The sequence below is a fragment of the Halichoeres trimaculatus genome, unplaced genomic scaffold (genome assembly GCF_033239565.1).
Source record: "Halichoeres trimaculatus isolate MK-OKI-2021-1 unplaced genomic scaffold, fHalTri1.1 fHalTri1_scaffold_7, whole genome shotgun sequence".
Lineage (NCBI taxonomy): Eukaryota > Metazoa > Chordata > Actinopteri > Labriformes > Labridae > Halichoeres > Halichoeres trimaculatus.
In genome coordinates this window covers 21,653,618-21,673,683 of record NW_027437185.1, presented here as the reverse complement: position 1 = coordinate 21,673,683, position 20,066 = coordinate 21,653,618, and the positions used below count along the sequence as shown (strand labels likewise).

General features: G+C 40.9%; 2 protein-coding genes across 6 annotated transcripts in view; both read left to right on the top strand.

Annotated features, from left to right (window-relative positions):
• The first annotated feature begins 1,210 nt into the window (after window positions 1-1,210).
• dele1 (DAP3 binding cell death enhancer 1) lies at window positions 1,211-8,293 on the top strand. 5 transcript variants are annotated; one of them, XM_074674513.1, is made up of 12 exons: window positions 1,211-1,423; window positions 2,940-3,057; window positions 3,406-3,508; window positions 3,728-3,872; window positions 4,001-4,246; window positions 4,348-4,430; window positions 4,532-4,625; window positions 4,763-4,905; window positions 4,997-5,155; window positions 6,550-6,642; window positions 7,013-7,166; window positions 7,342-8,293. In XM_074674513.1, exons 1-12 carry the CDS (start codon window positions 1,393-1,395, stop codon window positions 7,593-7,595), a joined length of 1,623 nt encoding a protein of 540 aa, XP_074530614.1. In that variant the 5' UTR covers window positions 1,211-1,392; the 3' UTR covers window positions 7,596-8,293. The 5 variants fall into 5 exon arrangements, with proteins under 5 accessions (XP_074530614.1, XP_074530615.1, XP_074530612.1 ...); XM_074674514.1 differs by having other exon boundaries at window positions 4,001-4,219; window positions 7,013-7,172; window positions 7,339-8,292; XM_074674511.1 differs by having other exon boundaries at window positions 7,339-8,292.
• Window positions 8,294-8,658: 365 nt separating this feature from the next.
• The window catches only part of apbb2a (amyloid beta (A4) precursor protein-binding, family B, member 2a), a 49,553-nt gene continuing 38,145 nt past the window's right edge, over window positions 8,659-20,066 (top strand). The window contains exons 1-6 of the mRNA XM_074674507.1: window positions 8,659-8,895; window positions 12,505-13,805; window positions 14,359-14,564; window positions 15,980-16,135; window positions 16,767-16,852; window positions 16,999-17,059. Of these exons, the coding sequence (XP_074530608.1) occupies window positions 12,536-13,805; window positions 14,359-14,564; window positions 15,980-16,135; window positions 16,767-16,852; window positions 16,999-17,059 (1,779 nt within the window). The 5' untranslated portion in view covers window positions 8,659-8,895; window positions 12,505-12,535. The remainder of the gene's footprint in view (window positions 8,896-12,504; window positions 13,806-14,358; window positions 14,565-15,979; window positions 16,136-16,766; window positions 16,853-16,998; window positions 17,060-20,066) is intronic.

The window sequence follows — 20,066 nt, the reverse complement described above, 5'->3', positions numbered from 1 at the left end:
CAGTACCTTCCAAGACAGGACTGGAGGAACAGGATGTATTTAAAGTGATGGTCAGCAGAGACATCATACCAGATAAAGAGAAACATGAAGACAGAGAGTTGACCAACCCGGTCATAATGAAACACCTTTCTGAACTATTATCCGAATGAAAAAACAGAATCCCTATCCCTGAATGGTCAGGCTTTCACAGAAATTTGAGATGATGATCCATTTTCTCAGGCATACATAAAAAGCATCAAATCTCCTGAAGCAGGTTTGGGCAAATCCTTGAGATCCCAACAAGCAGCTTCTGAATCTGAAAAATATCCAGTGGTTTGGAGGAAGAGACAGACAAAATGGAGGAAATGTGGATGCTTGGTTGAATCTAAAGATTTATGCTCAGCCCAAACCATATTTCTATTGACCAGGTCCTTAGACTGTTCTCTAAAAATCTGGATGTACTATCTCTGATACAAAAAGCTTACAACTTTGCGACATGGGATATTACTGTTATACAACTTACTAAGCAAGGATTTCTCATGAGGCAAAGAAAATTAGACTTATTCTTTTCATCCTCCAAAAGACATTTTGCAGTAAGATCATTTTGAGGCTACGTAGTCAAACCAGTATTGGAGCCCGAGTTTGTTACCTAAAGAAAAGGTTCAATCAATCAAAACTTTATCTATAACATGTTTTTCATACATACAAAAGATGTAACGCAAAGTGCTTTACAGTGCATTTAAAAACAAAGACATGCCCACCCAACCCTGAAACCTATAGTAAACAGTTGCACACACACACACACACACACACACACACACACACACACACACACACACACACACACACACACACACACACACACACACACACACACACACACACACACACACACACACACACACACACACTTGCCTCCAAAAGCTCCAAAAATAGCTCTGAGGGCTTAAGTTAAGTTATTTCAGTTAAATGACTTTTGACACTAGGCTAAGATACTTTTATATTTAAGTTACATCATTTAAAGTTAAAAGTTAAAGTTAATTATAATCACATAATTTTGATGAACTTGTTAACTTGAGAATTTTGTTTTCCAAGTATCCTTTTTACATGTCTTTAATTAACTAAAAACAGAACTACTTGTACTTACAGTAAGGTTCGTCTCTCTTTCTAATACGTACCACACGGGGGCACTGTGATGCAGTTAACCCACCTCCTCCATCTGACTTTGTTGCGTCACCTGAGGAACTTCCGGTTGGGGCTCTACCGACATAACTCGTGACAGTTTACCTCTCGCTGAAGAAACATCTGCGGTGTCCCGTCATCCACGGGCCTAGGGGACCCCACCATGGACCTGACCGTGTCTCCTGATGGAAACCTTTTAAACTAAGCCTGCTGTGAGGTCCAAACGTTAACATGTGGAGGGTTCACGGCTTTGTTGGGAGAGGTGAGAGAAATCACTTAACATTTAAACTCTGGTGTTTTTATTTTTTATAGAGAATGATCGGAATTTCTAACAGATGACCGACGTTTGTTGTGGTTCTCATTTTACACTGTGAGGGCTAATCGTGCAAAAGAAAATTCATGTTACATAACTCTGACACCATGAACCGGTGTATTTTGGTCCTTGGCAGTGAGGGTGCTCCTGTTACAGACCTCAGCACGAAATTGAAACAAACATTGAAATAGCAGACGTACTTTCAGACTCTAACTCAACCTTTCATTTTAAATGAAACACCTTCACGCTTATCCAGGAGAATAATAAGTAACACTCTGCAGGAAAGTGGATAAATTCATCTGTTTGTGTATTTCTAGTTGTTGTCACTGTAAGTTCATTTTTACTGTCCTGATCAGTGTACACAACTTTTACTGTTTAACTGCAAAACAACACATTAGTTTCTACATCACCCCAACAGTATTTGAAGTGATGACATTCACATGAGTTTACAGAGCAGATAACAATGTTTTGTTTGTTGGTAACCGTTTGATTGCACAAGGCCATGGCCCTGCTTTCTGCTGTCAGACAGCTTGTATGGCCTTGGTACACATGGGCTGCCACTTCTACAGATTTACCACAGGTCTTTCATTCAGTTTGGATTAAATGTAATAGGAAAAACTACTACTAGGTTAGTTTGCAAAGATTCTCTAACACAGTTTCATTGGTCAATGAATGCTAATAAGTTTTATAATATGCACAGTGACACAGATTAAAACTGGGATGTTTGTCTACCGTGAAGAAAATAATTCAGCCCAAGCTGAAAAGAAGGATTCAAAGAATTAAAAGTCCATATTTATGTGTTTGATATCAAATTATGCCATTCTATGCCAATAAGTTATTAAAGTGTACAGACCCCCTACTGAAAAGGTTTGGATGCTGAATAAAATGTTAACTAAAACAGATTTTGATGGTTTGCAATTTATTAAAGCCATTTTTAGTTAGATAGAAATCAAAGATAATAAATCAGAGTTACAAAATTACTTGAATCACACCTGGGGCAAAGAAAAAAACACAGTGGAATATCCCAAAGACTAAGAGGCTGAAACTCTCAGAAGAAAAAAATAGGAAAAGTGGGTTCACCATCCTGTGAGAGATTTTATAAGAAATGATTTAAAATATAATAAAACAATGTTCCTTAGTGTGCATTGCATTAAGATTTGCAGATTTTGTTATCTACAGATCATGATATCATCAAATGTTTTATAAAACCCTGGGGAAATCACTTCTGAATAGGGACAAGGTCAGAACCAGGTGGCTGTGATCTCTGGGACCCTCATGATGCACTGAATAATAACAGACATGGCTCTGTAGTGCAAATCACTGCATGGGCTCAAAACCACCTCCAAAAACAATTTTTATTTGCATACTTTGTCTACAAATACAGGTTAAAACTGCACCATGCAGAGAGGAAACCACTGGACCTCAGTGTCTGATTCTCCTTTTTTTGTGTTGTCTCTGTTCTCAGTTCTGCATCGCTGCCAAGGCAGTGTCCCGCTGAGACTGTCCCAGAGCCAGCATGTGGAGGATGAGGTCATCAACAGCTCGACTGTCCTCTCCACCTCTAGGCACTCCTTTGACAGCAGGTACTCTTCACAACTCCAGGCAACAAGATTGAGAAAGCTAGTGTCTCATTTCATCTCTGTTTTTTCTGTGTTGAAGTTCATGCTAATGGTTTCAATAGGAACAACTTCCTGTTGGCTTCTTCAGCCTTTCTTTGAACCTGTTTGGGGCTTGTGGCTCTCCTGCCTCCCTTTCAGCTGGTTTCATCATCCAGCACCATCTGCTGTGAGCACGAGCCAGCTCAGTGAAGAAGCTGAAATAAGATCATCTGCCTGAAAGACACAAAAACTCTGTGAATCTTTAAAACAATGGATGGTAATCGAAAGAGAAATACAGTTTATTCTTTTGTCTTGTTGTTTTTGTGTTACTAGTTCTCAGAAGGGGGAGGATGGAGAGAGGAGGAAGAAACAAAGAACCTTTCAGTTCGACTACACTGAGCTTCCACGTTACACTGCTCTTGATGCTGTGGGATGGGTATGCTCCTTTTGTTATTTCATTAAAAAATCATTAGAAATGTATGGAATGCATCAATTTAACACTTAAAGTGCCAATAAGGTGCTAATATGTTGACTAATCAGGCACATTGAGACCTTTTGTAGTTATTTAAGAAACACCATGTTCCGTATAGATCAAACTTATAAGTCACTCAGAGTAGGTTAGGACTGTCTAAATGTATCGCTGTGATCTCTGCAGGGAGCTGCAGCAGCTCTCTTTATGCAGATCTGCAGGAGGATCCACTCCCAGCTTTCTTCAGGCACTGAGCTCAGTCCTACCCCTGGAGCCTTGACAGCACCCTCAACCCTGCATAAGTGTGGCTACCACATATTACTAGAGGCTTGTGAGTCCCTTTGCCTCAGTGACCAACTGATGGCTTACCATGTAAACATCAGCCGTAGCTGTCATGCTCTTACCATTTTCCCTCTGGAACCTGACTTGGTTGTGTTTTTATCTGTTTGGTTCCTCTAGTGTCGAGACGTGATGTTCTTCCTAGAGGAAGGAAAGTGGCATGTCTCCCAGAGAAACAGAGCAGAGATCAGCCTGCTATTCAAACCAGCAGCAGCAGCAATAGCAGCAGCAGTGACCCCAGTCTGCACAGCAGCAGTCAGGAAGGCCATCATGCTGCTGTCACCTACTCCATCTCCGACCAACAGGGGGCACTGTTAAACCAGGATTCTTCTTTACCTGGTTTGTTTTTTGCTCAAAATTGTCCTGGTAAATGACATTTTTTTATCAGTTATTTTTTCCTGTGACTCTGGCAACATTAAGACTTCACTGAATTGAAGGATTAACAATTGTTTTTTCCTTTCCAACAGAGGAGTCACTTCAGTCAGCATCCTGTTCTCTGCAGAATGATGACAACAGAGACAACATAGAGAAACAAGATGCAAAAGACAAGGTTAACATCTACCACCTTCAGTTTGTATGCCTTTTACAAAACAAGCTGACGGACTTGTCACTAGTTTTTAATTGCTGTCTCTGATCCTTGTTTGTTTTTAGGGAATGCTGTCTGGTGAGGAGAAGCTGGCAGGAGCAGCAATGAACCTCAGACATGTGGAAGACACCAGCATTCCTGTTGTCCTCAATATCATGGGTAATACTTACATAAAACTGTCAGACCTTAAATTTTGTTTGCACATTCCTTCTTATGAGTAATAAACTCCATTTGATGCAAATCAAGTTTTATATAGTCTCCTTAATGTAGACTTCATCCCTCTGTGTCTTCGACAGGTCTGGAGAATGCCAAAAGTGAGAAGTATGAAGAAGCTTTTGTATGTTTTATAGCTGCAGCTCGGCATGGTTACAGCAAGGCCCAGTTTAACACGGGTGTGTGCTACGAGAAAGGCAGAGGAGTCACAAAGGACAAAAAGAAAGTGAGAATTAAGATTATTATCCAAGAGATCTCACACTTCTTCGTCATCAACAATTGGCTTTAACTGTGTTCTCATGTGTTTTCTTTTTAAGGCTCTGTATTACTACCAGCAGGCAGCAGCCGGAGGTCACAGACAAGCTCAGTATCGCTATGCAAAACTGCTACTGACCAGCAGGAGGCAGCAGAGTTTAGAGGAGCTGAACAGAGCTATCAACTTACTGGAACAGGCGGCTTCAGCTGGGATCACCGAGGTAAAAAAAAAAAAAAAAAAGAAAGTCCCCTCTCTTTATGTAATAACTTTGCATCTCTGAAAAACATTAAGTCAAATATAGACAAATAATTGTAATACTAATCACAATTTCACAAAACATCCACTTTGTAAATTCATCTCATGAAAAGAGCTTTTGACTGAGCACACTTTGTTGGAAAGTCACTAAGTACAAAGACGGTATCAATAATAAGTTAAAAGTACACAGAAGGAAAATTAAATAAGAGGCCCTCAACTTAAAAGAATTTTATACTTGTTCTGGTTAATGACATAAAAATTAATTAATGGTTTCAGTTAAATTCTAATCAGCCCTTATTACTGGCAAGCAAAAACAACTCAGCAAAACTTCAAAATTTGTCCCCCCTGTTGAACACTTCATTGCAGTATTTCATTTCACTTAACCATCTTTCATCTTGAATCTACAACCTTTTGAGTTATCTGTTTGCCTGAAAAACTCATAAAGCTGTATGAATAAACATTTGAAAGATTTTGTGAAGATTAAGGTGATAATTTCAAAGTCCTTGCTAACGAACATTAAGTTTTAAGTAAGAGGAAAAAAACAGAAACTCTTGAATGAGAAGCTAGTGTTGCTGTTTGGGCGAGTAATTTGGTCTAGCACCATGTCATTTCCCAAATACCCTCAAAGTTTTCTAAACTATAAACTTTACTTTCTTGTTAAAGTAAAGGTAGAAAAGCCTCACCAAAAAAAAGGAAGCTAGAAAACTGAATGCTTGTGAATCGTTTGCAAAAAGCCTGATTTGATGGCAAAATACAAAAGCCAATTGGAGTTATTGATTTATCAATCTTTAAAGTCATATATCTTATCATTTTGTGTCATTAAAGGTTAATCAAACTATTTCCTTTTCTTCTGGATTTAAAATTTTGGCATACCTTGGCAAGTTGTCACCAAAAACAGAATGGGCTTTTGGAATATGAAATTAACTCCAAGAGTATCAAAATACACTTGAACTGTACTTTGATAAACAAAACTTTCTTCTTCTGGTGGTTCGTAGAAAGCTGTGAATAGGGTTATGTGGAAGCCCAGCTCTCTTAAGGAGGGGTCTGAGTAGGATCATGGCTTTGATTAATTACGATTACGAAGATTCGTTAAAAGTACTTCATGACGACTGTTATTTGAAACACAGGACAGCACTATTTTCTGCATGTCTTGGACTTATGTATGTGTGTAACATGAAGAGATAAGCAGTTTATTTTCTGTGCATTCCAAACTGTGTATAATTTGTTTACCTCTGCCATACAGCCCAGGTTACAACTGGAACCCATGTAGTGGGTGATATTGAACGGCCCTTTGTTGTCACCTGGTGCTCGTGTTTTCTCACAGAAGCGTACCTTTCCCCTCTTTCTCCCTCTCTTCAGGCGCAGGTCTGTCTGGCCTCGGTTTACTCTCAGGAGCCTGTGAGAGACAGTAGCAAGTCCGTGCAGTACCTGAAGATGGCAGCAGAGAGCGGAGTGAGTGCCCTTCTAGATGCTTCGAGGGTTTTATTTACAGCTTCATTGCTTTCTTTTCAGCACCCCTCCCAGTGTAACATCACAGTCACTCTTTACTAGGAAACTGTGTCTCACCTGCCCTACTTATACGTTATGCTCCTCCCTACTGATGTTGTCTTAAAATAACACATCTATTTACTTTTGCTGAAAATCACATTCCAGATACAGGCCAGCTAAATGTCCCAGAGCTGAGTTACGTACCGTTATTGACTGAGACCCAATAGTAAACCTTCATTTCTCTGCTTATATCTGTTTGAGTCCTTGTTCTTATTTGTGAGTCTACTTTTAGATTTACACGCAGAACTCTAATGTGTACTTTATTTTTGTGTAGGACAGCAGCGCCCTGCTGCTCCTTGGCCAGTGTTTTGAGAGCGGCTTCGGGGTGCAGCAGAATCTGAGCACAGCGATTGAATACTACAAACGAGCGACACAAGCAGGCAACAAGCATGCTAAGAGCTTACTGAGGCCTGCGAGTGACACAGACAGTAAGGGTGGGCACACGCTCTGTTGGACAGACTCGAATTTGTATGACTCATTGCATTTTAGTGCTTTTAGTAATGATGACACTGCCTGTGATGAGCTTTCAATGAGCCAAGGCAGCAGTGATGATCTTTAAGAGTGAGTGATTTATTTCTGCTCTGTTCTTCTCCTCCTTAGCAGAAGATGCCGTGTTGCGCTCAATCCGTTCTGCCCCGTGTTTCTCTGTGGCTGAAAGCAGACTCCAGCTGCCTCTCTCCGCTAGGGCCAGTCGAATTCCCCTCACTGTCCATCCACCCGTCACTCTTCAGGTCCTGCCTCATTCCTGGAGCACTGGGAGCCTGTGTGTCCCTGCTGGGCTCTCCGCTATGCCTCTTCACCTCCACCCTAACAGCAGTGAGGGTGGGGCTTGCCGGTGGACTGTTGGGATTGGATAGTTCTCTTAAAAATCAGGTTGAACTGAGGAATGTGTTTTGAATAATGTGAATGTAAAGTTGCAGAGAGGTCAAAGATGTGTACATAAAGCTAAGTCTATGAGAAAGTGAATAGATTTTGTACTATTTGTAGGTTAAAATGTGGTTTCATTGATGTTTTTGTAAGTTTGAAAGAGCTTTTGGATGCAAGGCTGAAAAATAATTTGTGGAGAATGCTTGAAAGGTTTTATACTTAATTTTCAGCACAGTGGTGCATAATTTTTTTCTCCAGTTGGTTAAAAGTGATGAAGGTGCCTTTTGAAGTGACAAAAACCTCAGGTGGTTGCTCTCTGTCTCTGTCTCTTTCTCTTTCTAATGCGAGATTACAACTAAAGAGCTAAAGTGGATGTGTCATATACTTTTTCCCCACTGTAGAGTTTGTTTTTGATGTCTGTAACGCAAAATGTGGCCTTCATCAGATGTCGTAATCAACCTTTGATTAAACACTACTGGAGGGATTGTGAAGTTCACTGCTATCTATTGCAAACCAACAGCCTTGGAGGACAAATAGAGTCACTAATATATGTTTTGAGCCCATTAACTGTGGCTGCTAATGTTAACTGTGATGTCATGTTGGTAGTTTAACTATACTTGATGAAAAAAATAATAATATTGAGGATTGTTTATAGTCAATATTTAAATTTTTTAAAATAACATGCAAAGACTGGCTGCCATCATCTGTTATTTAATCAGGAAATACTTGAGTATATTTTAGGGTATTCACTTTGTTAGCATGGAAGTAAAACTTAAAGATGAAAGCATGAGTTGTTTGAGAGGTGGGGCTCAGTCCGTGTGTGATATCATGTCAATGTTTGAGCGATAGGTGTACCCAGGATGGTGTATCCCTTTATACCTCATACTTCTTCAGACTGCTGCATGACGTATGACTCCATGATGTGTGATTTCATTACCTGAGTTGGAAAATAACACCGTTAGATTTATTATGGTTGCGTCCCCTCCTCGCGCTCAGCGTCCTGCGTCCTCGGCTCTGATTGGTCGAGCTGTCTGAGAGCTCCACAGCGCCGCGCCGCTCCGGGATCCTCTGGCGCAGAGAGAAAGCGCAGCTTGGCCGCCAGCGAGCACCGAGCCGGGCTGGCAGGGTTAGATGATGTGATGTGATCCAATACGGGTGGCCGGCTGCAGCTACGGGCGGACTGGCGCTTAAAAGGCGGCTGTCGACGCGGGCCCTTCTCTTTACTCTGTGTTTGTGTGTGAGTGTCGTCGTGGGAGCGGAGGCGCAGAAGCCCGGAGGCTGACCGAAGCGGTGAGTAGATGTAAATAGATGCCCTCGATGGGATGCGCTCCCCTCCCAGTGCGGCGCTGGTGATGGAGCTGGATGCTGAAGATTTACTGCGTCTCACGTATCGACAGCTTTGTTCCTGCTATACTGGCAACTCCACCTCTACGTTCTCGGTGATATGTTAGAAATAAAGACGGTCCAACGCTGTTTGAGAATTCAGTGAAGGAGTTTACTGAGGTGGCAACGAGAAACGGGGCGAGGGTACTCCACCCATGACATCATCGACTTTTTCAAGTTCATTTTCTCCCTTGCTCTTGCTTTCATCTGTTGCATTTCCTTTACGAAGCTGTGGGTGCAGCTCAGAGTTCAGGGGGAAAGGGGCCTTGATGCAAGAGGGAGGAAGATGATAGAGGATGGTTTCATCGGACAGCCTCAGAGCTCAGCAAAAATCTTAAATTACATACTGTGAATCTCTAAAGCTGAATATTGATTTGAGACATTTAATATTTTGAATTTTGATGACCTTCAGGTGAGTAGACACTATTTACAACTCAGAGCAGCTCTCCATCATGCCTTGACACATTGCTCCAGAAATACATAAGAAATATTGGTTTTATAAATTTGGCTTTAAATTTACGTAAACCATAAGATGTCTTGGCTTAAATGATCTTCTCTAACATATTATTGTAAATGTTTCCCCAGTGCAATCAATGAGTGATTATCTAGAACCAAGCACAAAAAAACAATAGTTAAATGAGACAAAACTGCCTAATTAGAACACAACTTCCTGCTGTCTTGTGACCAGCTGCTGTAGCCTGTGTATCTCATCAATGACCTCTGCTGTTAAAGAGCACAACAGATTTATTGAGGACCAGCAGCTTAACTACCTCTGTGTGTTCACTGTGCCCCCACTGTCCTGCAAACTGCTGTGTCATTCTCTACTCCACTTTCTCCCTCTAATAACCGAGATTTCTCCTGCCCAGCCCCCCTCCCCTCACGTCCTCTCTCAGGCCCGTGATGTTTAACTAATGGAGGTCTCGCTGCATTGATGGGGAAGGAAGGCAAGAAAGTAAAGGTTGCTATCTCTGTGTCCATGATCGTGTTTCTCTGCAGCTGGGATGTCACCTAAAGATTTTTGTTTGCGTATTACTCATTTTGAGTTTTGGAGTTTTGTATCAGGATGTGTAATTTGTCCTCTGAGTCATGCAGCTTATTTCTGTTTGTTTCTGCTTGAGTTGCTCATGACAGTTTGCTGCTGCCTTGAAAGTGTAATCATTCCATGATTTAAGCTGAAACGTCATTTTGAAAGGTTCCCAAAAACACATTTGTTCCTATACCTAATAATCCAGCAGTCTGTGTGCTGATTGGGTTTACAAGGTGTGTACGACACAAGTGATGAGCGCTTCTGATTGAGAAAAGCTGATGAGGCCTCATTGCTCTGTGCAGGTCATTTGTACCTGTTGAGGGTGTTTTTGTGCCTGAGTCACAGGCCTGGGGTGTGAGTGCGTGTTCAGCACAAACAGGTTGTTGTGGTTGTCTGGCTCAGTGACAGAACAACAACAAGACAGCCACCCAGGGAGAGAGGGGAACGGGGTGGATAGGGGACCCGCATGGACAAAGTGCACTGCCCAGGGATTTTTATTTTCTCCAAAACCCTGCTTCTGTCTTTTCCCAAGATCTTGTCGTGCTTGAAGATCTGCTGCGCTTGTAGTTTCCATGTTTCTGAGAAAAGGCGGTGATGACTGCAGCACTGAGATGTGTGTTTGTGTGTGTGTTTATGATTTGTTGATAGGATATATATACATTATGCTTGCCTGATTCTTTCTTCATTAGCTCCTTTTCTTCCAGGGATTTAGGAACAGGGGTGACATGTGCACTCTCTCTTAACATCATAGTGTTTCTCTGCCACTGCCTTTGTTTCCTTCCATCTGTCTGTTTTCAGCATCACAGGGCTGATCCACCCTGAGATAAAAGACTCACCGCTAGCTAGTTAGCTGTTTCTGGCTGCTGGCTTACTGCTCAGCTCCAGCTTTGAATGTCAGTCCTGGATGAATACACTGAGGTTGTGACTCATTCCCAGTCTTATGCAAATGTATGCCATCTTAACGACTTTGATGCAGCGTTTTTCATGTGTTTCATACAAGCGCTTTGACACCTTGTGTGTAAAAGGGGCATGAGGCTGGCAAACCATCCACACCACAGTGTGTGAATAAAAGCCTCTGAGAGCAGATTACGGGAAGTTTTCCCAGCTTAGTGTTCGGTTATAACAGAGAAAAGGAGGAGAGCAGCACAGAGCAGACTATCTAAGCTTGATGATGTCATCCACGTATGATGATATCAGATACAAAAGGAGAATATCTATGAGGTATTCGTCTACAGCAGACGAATACGAAAGAAAACATTCACTGTCACATCTTGTAGTTTTACACCTTTACTTAATCAATATTGTGCAGGATTGTTCCCATTAGTTGATTACTTTCATAGCCACCTTCTCCAAGCTAATCTGCTTTGTTGAGCTTTTACCCAATCAGAATTCATCGCCAAAAAACTGCTCTGAGGCCATTACAACATTGAATTTACCTCTCTGCAGCTAAGAAGTTAAAAAAAAAATCAAAGCAAATATTTCACAGCCCCTGGGCTTACTCTGCCAGATATTGAAGCATTTTTGCATGGCGTGCTTGTTGGAAGGTGAGGCTAACTGTTGAGAAACTTGCACAAAGTAGCATGGAGAGTACAAGTTTAGAGATTAATGAAAACTTGTGTTCAGATTAGGCCGAGGTTATTAAGCGCTGGTTTCATGACAGCACTCAAGGCCCAGGTGTGAAATGTACGGCCGCCACATCCTGTTCGTTAATATTAACACAAGCAAAGAGTCAGACATTTGTGTATTAAATGTAACAACGACCCAAAGTGTAATACAAGACCCAGAATGTTTTGGGTCAGTAAAGTTTTGGGTTTCAATTTTTTATTTATTTTTTTTTTTTTCTACATTTCAGGTCATTGTAACATTTCTGGTCTTTGTAACATACAAAGAAAAGCCGGAGAGAAAAAAAGTTTGCAAATGCAAGAAAAATCAGGAACATTTTGTACCCTGCCTTTTTGGGGCAAATTAAAGAGAAACCTGACCCAAAATAACAGTGAAAAAAAAAATCTCTCTCCACATTTCTCAGTTTTATCAGGTTTGAAATCTATTTTTGAGGTCAATTTTAAAAGACCAAAAACTCTAAGATCTGTTCTGTCACTATTCATTTATTTTATTTTTTAAAATTGAAAGTATTATCTTCTTTCAAGACATAACACAATCAATTGGGTTTAAGAAATGTTCTCCACCCAGTATTTATTGAATAGGTATGACAGCAAGTGCTCCAGGTCAAGTGGCAGATTGTATGTTGGATGAAATCAGTACACATAATCTTGATCAGTATTTTAACCACCTGTTAATCAGCCGTGTGAAACATTAGTTCAGATGTCCACATTTTAGAAATATCTTAATGTTTTAGCATTTCTGCATCTGTCAGGTCCAGTTGTACCCGTTGTCTGTTGTCAAAAAGAACTTTGTAAAGGTGTTATTTGTTATAGTAAAAAACAGCATTTATTAATTGGTCTAATGAGTTTTGTCTCTTCTCCCTGCAGCTCCATCACTGCAGCGTTTTCCCAGTCAGTCATGATGTCAGTACAAACTCCCCCTCTCTCCCGCTCTGGTTCCTCTCCTTCCAACGTGGGTCTGGCCAATCGAAGCAGCCAGTCTGCCACCCCTCCCACCTCCCTCAGTCTTCGCTCATCATACAACCAGCTGCTGGGGCGTGATGTCATCAAGGAGTCCATGGAAACAGGAAGTTCAGCCACCCTGCCAAAGAGTCGTCAGAGGTACGCGATGACCAGCGTGAGGAGCGTCATGGGGATCAGTGACAACCTCTCAAAAAACCAGCCTGTTACTAGAGGACGGGGTCTCCCCACCAAGTCCTCCTCCAGCTCCGCTCTCTACTCTTCTTCATCCTCATCCTCGCTCTTCAACACAACCAACCCCAAACTGGCCAAGAATGGGGCCAACATGCAGAGACGAGCAGAAAGCCAGCAGCTAGAGCTGAGCAGAGCCAACACAGAGGGTAAGATCCATAATGATGTCATCAATAACCCCGGCTCTGATTGGTTGGACAACTCGCAGCTGCCCCCTTTTCGAAGAAGAACCAAGAGCTTTTTGGGGTACCATGAAAAGGCCTGGGATCTAGACCTCAGCTGGGGGAAGAAGGGGGAAAAGGAGGAGAAGAAGAAGCAGCCATCCCCAGAGAAGGAGCAGGCCAGTCCTGACAAAGATAAGGAGAGCCAGAAGGAGGAGAAGACCAGCAGTAAGCAGCTCTGTGAGGAGGAGAGGGAGGAGAAGGAAGAGGTGGAGCCAGTGGTGGAGGAGGAGGAGGAGGAGGAAGAGGAACAGGAGAAGGAGGAGGAAGATGACCCCACACCAACACCAAGACAGCCCCTGCTGCCAGTGGTGATGGAAGCCCCTCTTTCCTCCACCTCCAACTCCTCGTCTTCCTCAAACAGCCCAGAGTGGGTCCCTGACAACCAGAACCAGGCTCCAGTCCAGATCAAAGAAGAGCTCTGTGTTCCCGTCCAGGCGAGTCCACGCAGTCCTGCTAAGCCTCCTCGCAGCACCCAGCCGAGGATCATTAAAGTGGAGCTACACCCAAACAATGAGAACCAGTTTTTGCAGCAGTACCCACCTTCCTCTCCTAAACAGGCCAGAGCTGCAGAGAGGAGCACCCCGACCAGGAACAGAGCACCTTCTGCTCTGCCTGATCCTGAACCAGAGACTGGGCTTCCTAAGGTGGGCCTAAGGATGGACCTGACTCCTGACACCCCTTCAGAGGATGAAGACTCCAGCTGGACCACTCTGTCCCAGGAGACACCCTCTCCCCAGACTCCAAAGGACGCAGGTCAGATCTGTGTTTCTCTTTCCATATTAAAACAACATCTCCTGCTCCCCCTCAGACTATCGTTTCTGGAAGTGAACCAAATGGCTTTTCTTAAGAAAGCAAGTTGCTACAGCAGTACTGCTGTAAACTTTAAGGCTCCTGTGAGTCACCTTATGGCGCAGAGAGTGAAAAGGATGGACAGAGAGAGAGGATACTGCAGAGGAGGGTGTGAAGAAGAAATACAGAGAGAGAGAAAGAGCAGAGCTGGATTTAGTAAGCAGTAATTGCCAAGAGTGTATGATGAAGCATAGTTAGACAATGAGAGAATGAAGAGAAAAATAAGGAAGCAGACAGGAAAACAGACACAAAAAGGGAGGGGAAGGTAGAGAAGCTGCTGTCTTACCACAGGGGATGAGCCCTGGAGTTGCTATGACAACGGACACAAAGTAAGGACAGGCTGACCATGTCTGAAATTAACCCATCCATACCTTTTTGTTTTTATGTGCAAATCATTTCCATTTTTTAATAGTTTGTATCATTGTGTTTGTGTTTGCATCACTGTCACTGTGAGCAGATGTTTGGGGTGATGGGGATCTGCCCCCCGGCTGGCGAGAGATCTCAGACTCATCAGAGGTGTACTTCTGGCATGTCCCCACCGGCACCACACAGTACCACCGACCTGTTGCAGCTGGCAACCAACACACCTCTCCCAATGCTGAGCCAGACACAGAGCAAGACCCACAGCAGGAAACACAGGACTCCCTGAAGCCTCCAAACGAGGTGAGGTGACACGCTGACCTCACAAACATCAACACATTCATATTTCAGCATTTGTGAACAAAGATACATGCCCAGGTTCAATAAGTATGTCAAGTTTTGCTAAAGCTCCATAATGATGATTAGAATTTTTTTTTAGATTGGAAAAACTTGAATGGAAGTTATAAGACAGCAGTGGAGGAGTGACAGACAAATAGGCTGATATACATAATGCAGTTTGTCATCTTTCTACTCATTTTTCATATTTCTGAACTAGTTACATAGTTTATTCAGGACTATTCTTTTAAAAATTATAATCTGCGTGAAATAGTTAAGATTGGGTGACATGGCTGTGTTCACTCCACTGGCTTACATGAAATGCCAAAGCCTAATGTGAGAGGAGCACACCTCTTCTCTCTTTAATGTGCATTAATTAAAAAGCCCAGGCAGGGAGAGCATCAGCAAAGGGCCCTAGATGCTGAACAGAGTGGGCATCAGTGAAAACACATATGACACTACTTATATAAGACATAAGAGGTTGAAAAAGTTTGAATAGAAGACACATTTTGCTGTTTGTTAACTGGATGCATCAGCTAAAAAGAGCAGCTCATGTTTTCATGGCCTGCCCAGACTGACACTATACTCAGTATTTGCAAGATGACAAACTGGGGTTGTATTATGTCCACCCAGTGAATACTTTATGACTGATCAGGGGCACTACTTTTCACAGGGAGTCTTTATTTTCCTTCAAAAGTTTCACAGACAACATACTAAGTAGTAGCATGCAAATAACATCAGTTTTTCATTACAGTGTAGTTTATTGATAATTCAAGGACGAGGGTTCCCTTTTGTTAAGTGATGAGGACACCTGCACATTTGTACATGCCTATCAGGGAGGATCGCACATTTAACCCAAGTTATAACCTAACATAAGATTAGTTTAAACTTGAGACACTTGGCAGCCTTAATGGCAAAGCCTGCACATTATTAATAAGAAAACAAATTAGAGTGAAGCAGTCACTGTATGATCAGATGCTGTGGTGACATCTATACAGACTGTTTGCATTAGAGCTGCAGAGAAGAGTTCAAATTTGAAAGACATTTTTTTTAAGTCAACGTGAATAAAAAAATAAAAAAAATCTCAACTGGATGTTCACTAACTGCTTTGGAGGGGTGGTATCTTTGTATGGGATTTCTGCTAATGAACCCTTAGATATACTGAAATATCTTACAAACAGTGTAAGGCACTTCTGTCAAACATTTACAACATTAGTTTAATAAAAATAATCAAATATGTGACGTGAAAAAATAATTGAACCTTTATATTTTGTACAATCTTAGACACATGTTTTGGAGAGCTGCTTGAGATGAATAATGTACCATGCTCTGTGCTTCCCTCTTATGCTGCATCTCTCTGTCTCTCCCTCTGTGTCCCACAGCGCCCCAGCAGTCTGATATCTGACAGCTCAGTGGAGCCAGTCCCCTCACCCTCTGGCTCCTCCCCCTCTTCGCCCTCCCCCTCCTCCTCCTCCACCCCCTCCAATGATGTCACCTCTTCTGGACCAAATCTCAATATTACCACCTGCACAGCCAACGTGAGACACACTCACATTTATTTAGTTTGTCTGCTTGGTGAAACATATGGCCTGATCTTTTCCTGTTTTTGTTAGCTTGTTACACTTATTTTGGTGTCACAGAGAATTCCTCAAGTGTGCCTTGATTTCCAGTTTAAAGGATGACACCTGTTTTTAGTCTTCTTGCTATTGTTATTAAAAAAAAATCAAAGACTAATCTTTGCTATGTGGTCTTTCAAGAATTGTCAGAGTATCAAAGTGATGCACCGGGTGACATTTTTCATCATTACAGTGAATGTAGAGTTTATATCTCACATCACAGTCTGCTTTTAAGTCTGGTTCAATAGGGCTGCACATTGCATGGCTGTCTTTGTGAAGCTTTTCTGCTAAAAGCTCAATAGTGCTATGGAAATATCTCAACTTTCTCTGCAGATTTTATTAAATCATAATGAGAACATGTTAATCTTTTCCCAGGACACACTGAGGTGCTAATTTAACAAAGATTAACATCTCTCATATTAACTTGAAATAATAGTGAAAGTGAACAGATCAAATTAGCTAAGAAACCACTGTCTCAATCTTTTTAAGTACTTCACCAGTGTCTCACTCTGATGTTACTTTACTCTTTGGTTGTCTGTTTTTTTTACACCAGGAGCTGAGGGACTATCCAGTCTACCCAGACCCCAGTCTGAAGGCGTTTGAAGGGGCGACTCTCCGCTATGCTTCTCTCAAACTGAAGTAATACACACACACCCTACATCAGAGAAATATAAATAAAGTTTGTTTTGACTGGGTACTGCTATCTGATTTGTGCAATAAGGTCATGATGTTATATTCATGAATCTGATATTAAGTTTGACCTCACTCTGTTTTTTATCTCTCAGTCCCTCAGCACAGCTGGAGACAGTGGACCTCAACAACTCGGTCTTTGATTCAGAGGAAATGGTAAGCTACCATAAATGTATATTTCTAATTCGTTATAAGGAACAGGGGCTGCAATCCAACAGAGTGAATTTACTCTGGTACTGTTTTTTTATTTCAAACTGCCTCTGTATTAGATATAATCATAATTAGGTTATATATTTTTTTCTCTTACACCTTTATATGGAGAGGATAGGACATTGAGTGAGTGGACTACTGGGCCAAGCCTCGCTAAGTTGCCTGTATCTGACAGCTAAATTTACCAGTCACTCAATAATTCATGAGTTAAAAAAAAAGAAAACTGTTTAAAAAGCTCAGACTGGAGTTTAACAGACAGCTTACTTTCACTGATTTATACAGTAAATCAGATAAATCTAACATTTGCACAGAGTCAAAGGAAAACAAACATTATTTAACCAAATTGACATTATTTCACTTTTTCTCTCGTGATTTACAGCCCAATAAATATAAAGCATGACACTCCCAATACATTGATGAGCAATTGATATGGATAGTATTGATCTTAACCCTGTTATGTCTCTTTAATGAGTGACTTTTAAAACTGTGAGCACCTTTTCCTGCGCACACCTGCATATTTCTTTACTCATCTGTCTTTTTCAGACAATATGGTATTTTATCTATATCTATATATATCTATATCTATATATATATATATATATATATATATATCTATATATATATATATATATATATATATATATATATATATATATATATTCTTCCTTTATGGAGAAAGAGCAATCACTTTACAACCAGCATATATTCTACTGGAGAGTTCAACAAGTATAGTAGTGAAAACACACTTGATATTTTTTAAACAATTTAGCTCTTCAAAGTATTTTTTAAGTAACTTAAGCTATACATCAAAACATGGGAAGATTCCATTTTAGAGGTAGAAGAGATTTCAAAAAGAAAACCAAGAGTGAGCCAAAAATAAAATAAGGTTTAAAAAATTAGACTTATCTTCACCTCTTCACTCAGATAAAATCCAGCCTAACAGGTTAAACATATTCTATCCATTTGGACCAGATTCTGTAAAATGATTATTTCTGAACCTTGAGAGAAAATGACAACTTCTCCAGAATATAAATTTGATTTAATATTTTAATCCAGTCATCAATATTTGACAGCGTGGTTATTTTAAGTCAGTATGAGGCCTCAGTTTTTAAACTGCCACTCTTGAAAAATCATTTTAAAGATTTTTGTTTCTTTTTACTGTGTAGTGCTGGTTACTAAAGCAGACAGACAATCATTCATATTGTTCATGGTTATTCTTTTTCACTTAGTGTTTGCAGTGACTAGTGAGAAATTTCATAAAGCCATCTACACACAGAGGCCCAACACTGAGCCTAAATAGAATTCAGTATTGTGTACAAGTTGCTTCTAAATGATGACGCCGGGGTAACAGTAGACTTGTCAGGTCAAGTCCCTGTAACGACCAAAGTACGGCAGATGGGAGCGGTGCTTGTTCACCTCCTGCCGAGACACTGAACCAACCCAGATCCTCGCTCTGACATCTGGCATCTCTTATTTAGTGCATGTTTACAGGATCTGATGAGCTTGTGCATGTGTACTCCTGGCCTATGTGTGTGTAGCTTGTACTAAAATGAAGAGTAAAATTTAAATTTCCTCTTTAGGATTAGTTAAAGGTGTTTCCCACAGACTTTCAGCTCTGTTTGTTTTGTAAACCAAACTCTACATTGATACAAATCCTCTTCAGATAGTTTTAGAACTCAGTAACAGCGAGTAATACCAGCTGCCAATTTATAACATCCTCACCAAAAACCTTGTTTGCTAATGAAAGTCACCAGGGTTTGTTAATGTGGTGTAATGAACCCTCTCACGAGCATCTTGTCCTCTCTTTCTCTTGGTTGCACTGCCACCCAGTGGTGACTTTGTGTACTGAGCTGTGGTGAACATGTTCACAAATATTGAGAGCAAACCATAGAAAGTTGTTTCGTAATAGTGCTCTAAAGATGACACAGGTGGGTGAAAAAGCCAGGGAGGAGAAGGAGAAGCTCTTGTGTTCAGACAGAGCCAATAACTTTGCATCCACTATGAAACACAGCAAAATTACAATAAGGAGGTTTGATGTGAGTTGTGTGTTCTGTATTTCAGGGTGCTTTGAAATTAATTAAATTTTCAAATCACTGCAAAGTACACATTGATACAACATTAAAACTCTTCAGGAGTTATCATGCCCTCTTCTCTGCAGTCAGAGTGCATACAATTTAAATGTTGCATCATATTTCAGATTCAGCACACCCTAGAAATCCACATAAATTTCCTTATTTCATCAGAAAACTGAGACTTCTACTTGTTTTGTGAAGTCAGATTCAAGAGAAAGACAGACTGGAGTATACCTCAGAGGATCCAGCAACACAAGAAGGAGTGTAAGGACTCAGCTATTATTTTAAGCATGCGTGAAAGTTTTATGAGGAAAAAAACACGAGTATCATGTTGAGCAGCAGAGGGAGAGAAATAATGTGTAAATTTATGACAGAGGCAGAAGGAGAATCAAGTGAGAGGATTGTAATCTCTGCTGGCCTGATGAAATCTCCATGCTTACTGTCAAGAGGGAGTAGGTTGGTAATGTAGACGCTACTGCTGCTGTGACAGATCAGCTCATGAATTAATACATAAGTTTATCCTTTCTCAAACTTATACTTAGTTTAAGATCAGAATAAAAACTATTCAAGATGAAGTTGTTAGCCCATGAAAAACTTACTTTGTCAGTAAGTCATAGGGTCTTATTAAGAATCTCACAATACTTCATACCATGTCATCATGCCCATGATTGTGATATTAGAACTATGTCACATCTCTAAACGGCATTTCATACAAATTGCAAGACAATCATGTAATGATGCATCACTTAATCTGAATGAATGAACCTCATGCATGAACATAATACTGCCGGAGTCATTTGGTGGTGATCATTTAACAATGAAGACAAAAACTCCTATAATGCTATGCAACCTATCAGTTGAACTCAAGCTGCAGAAACTGA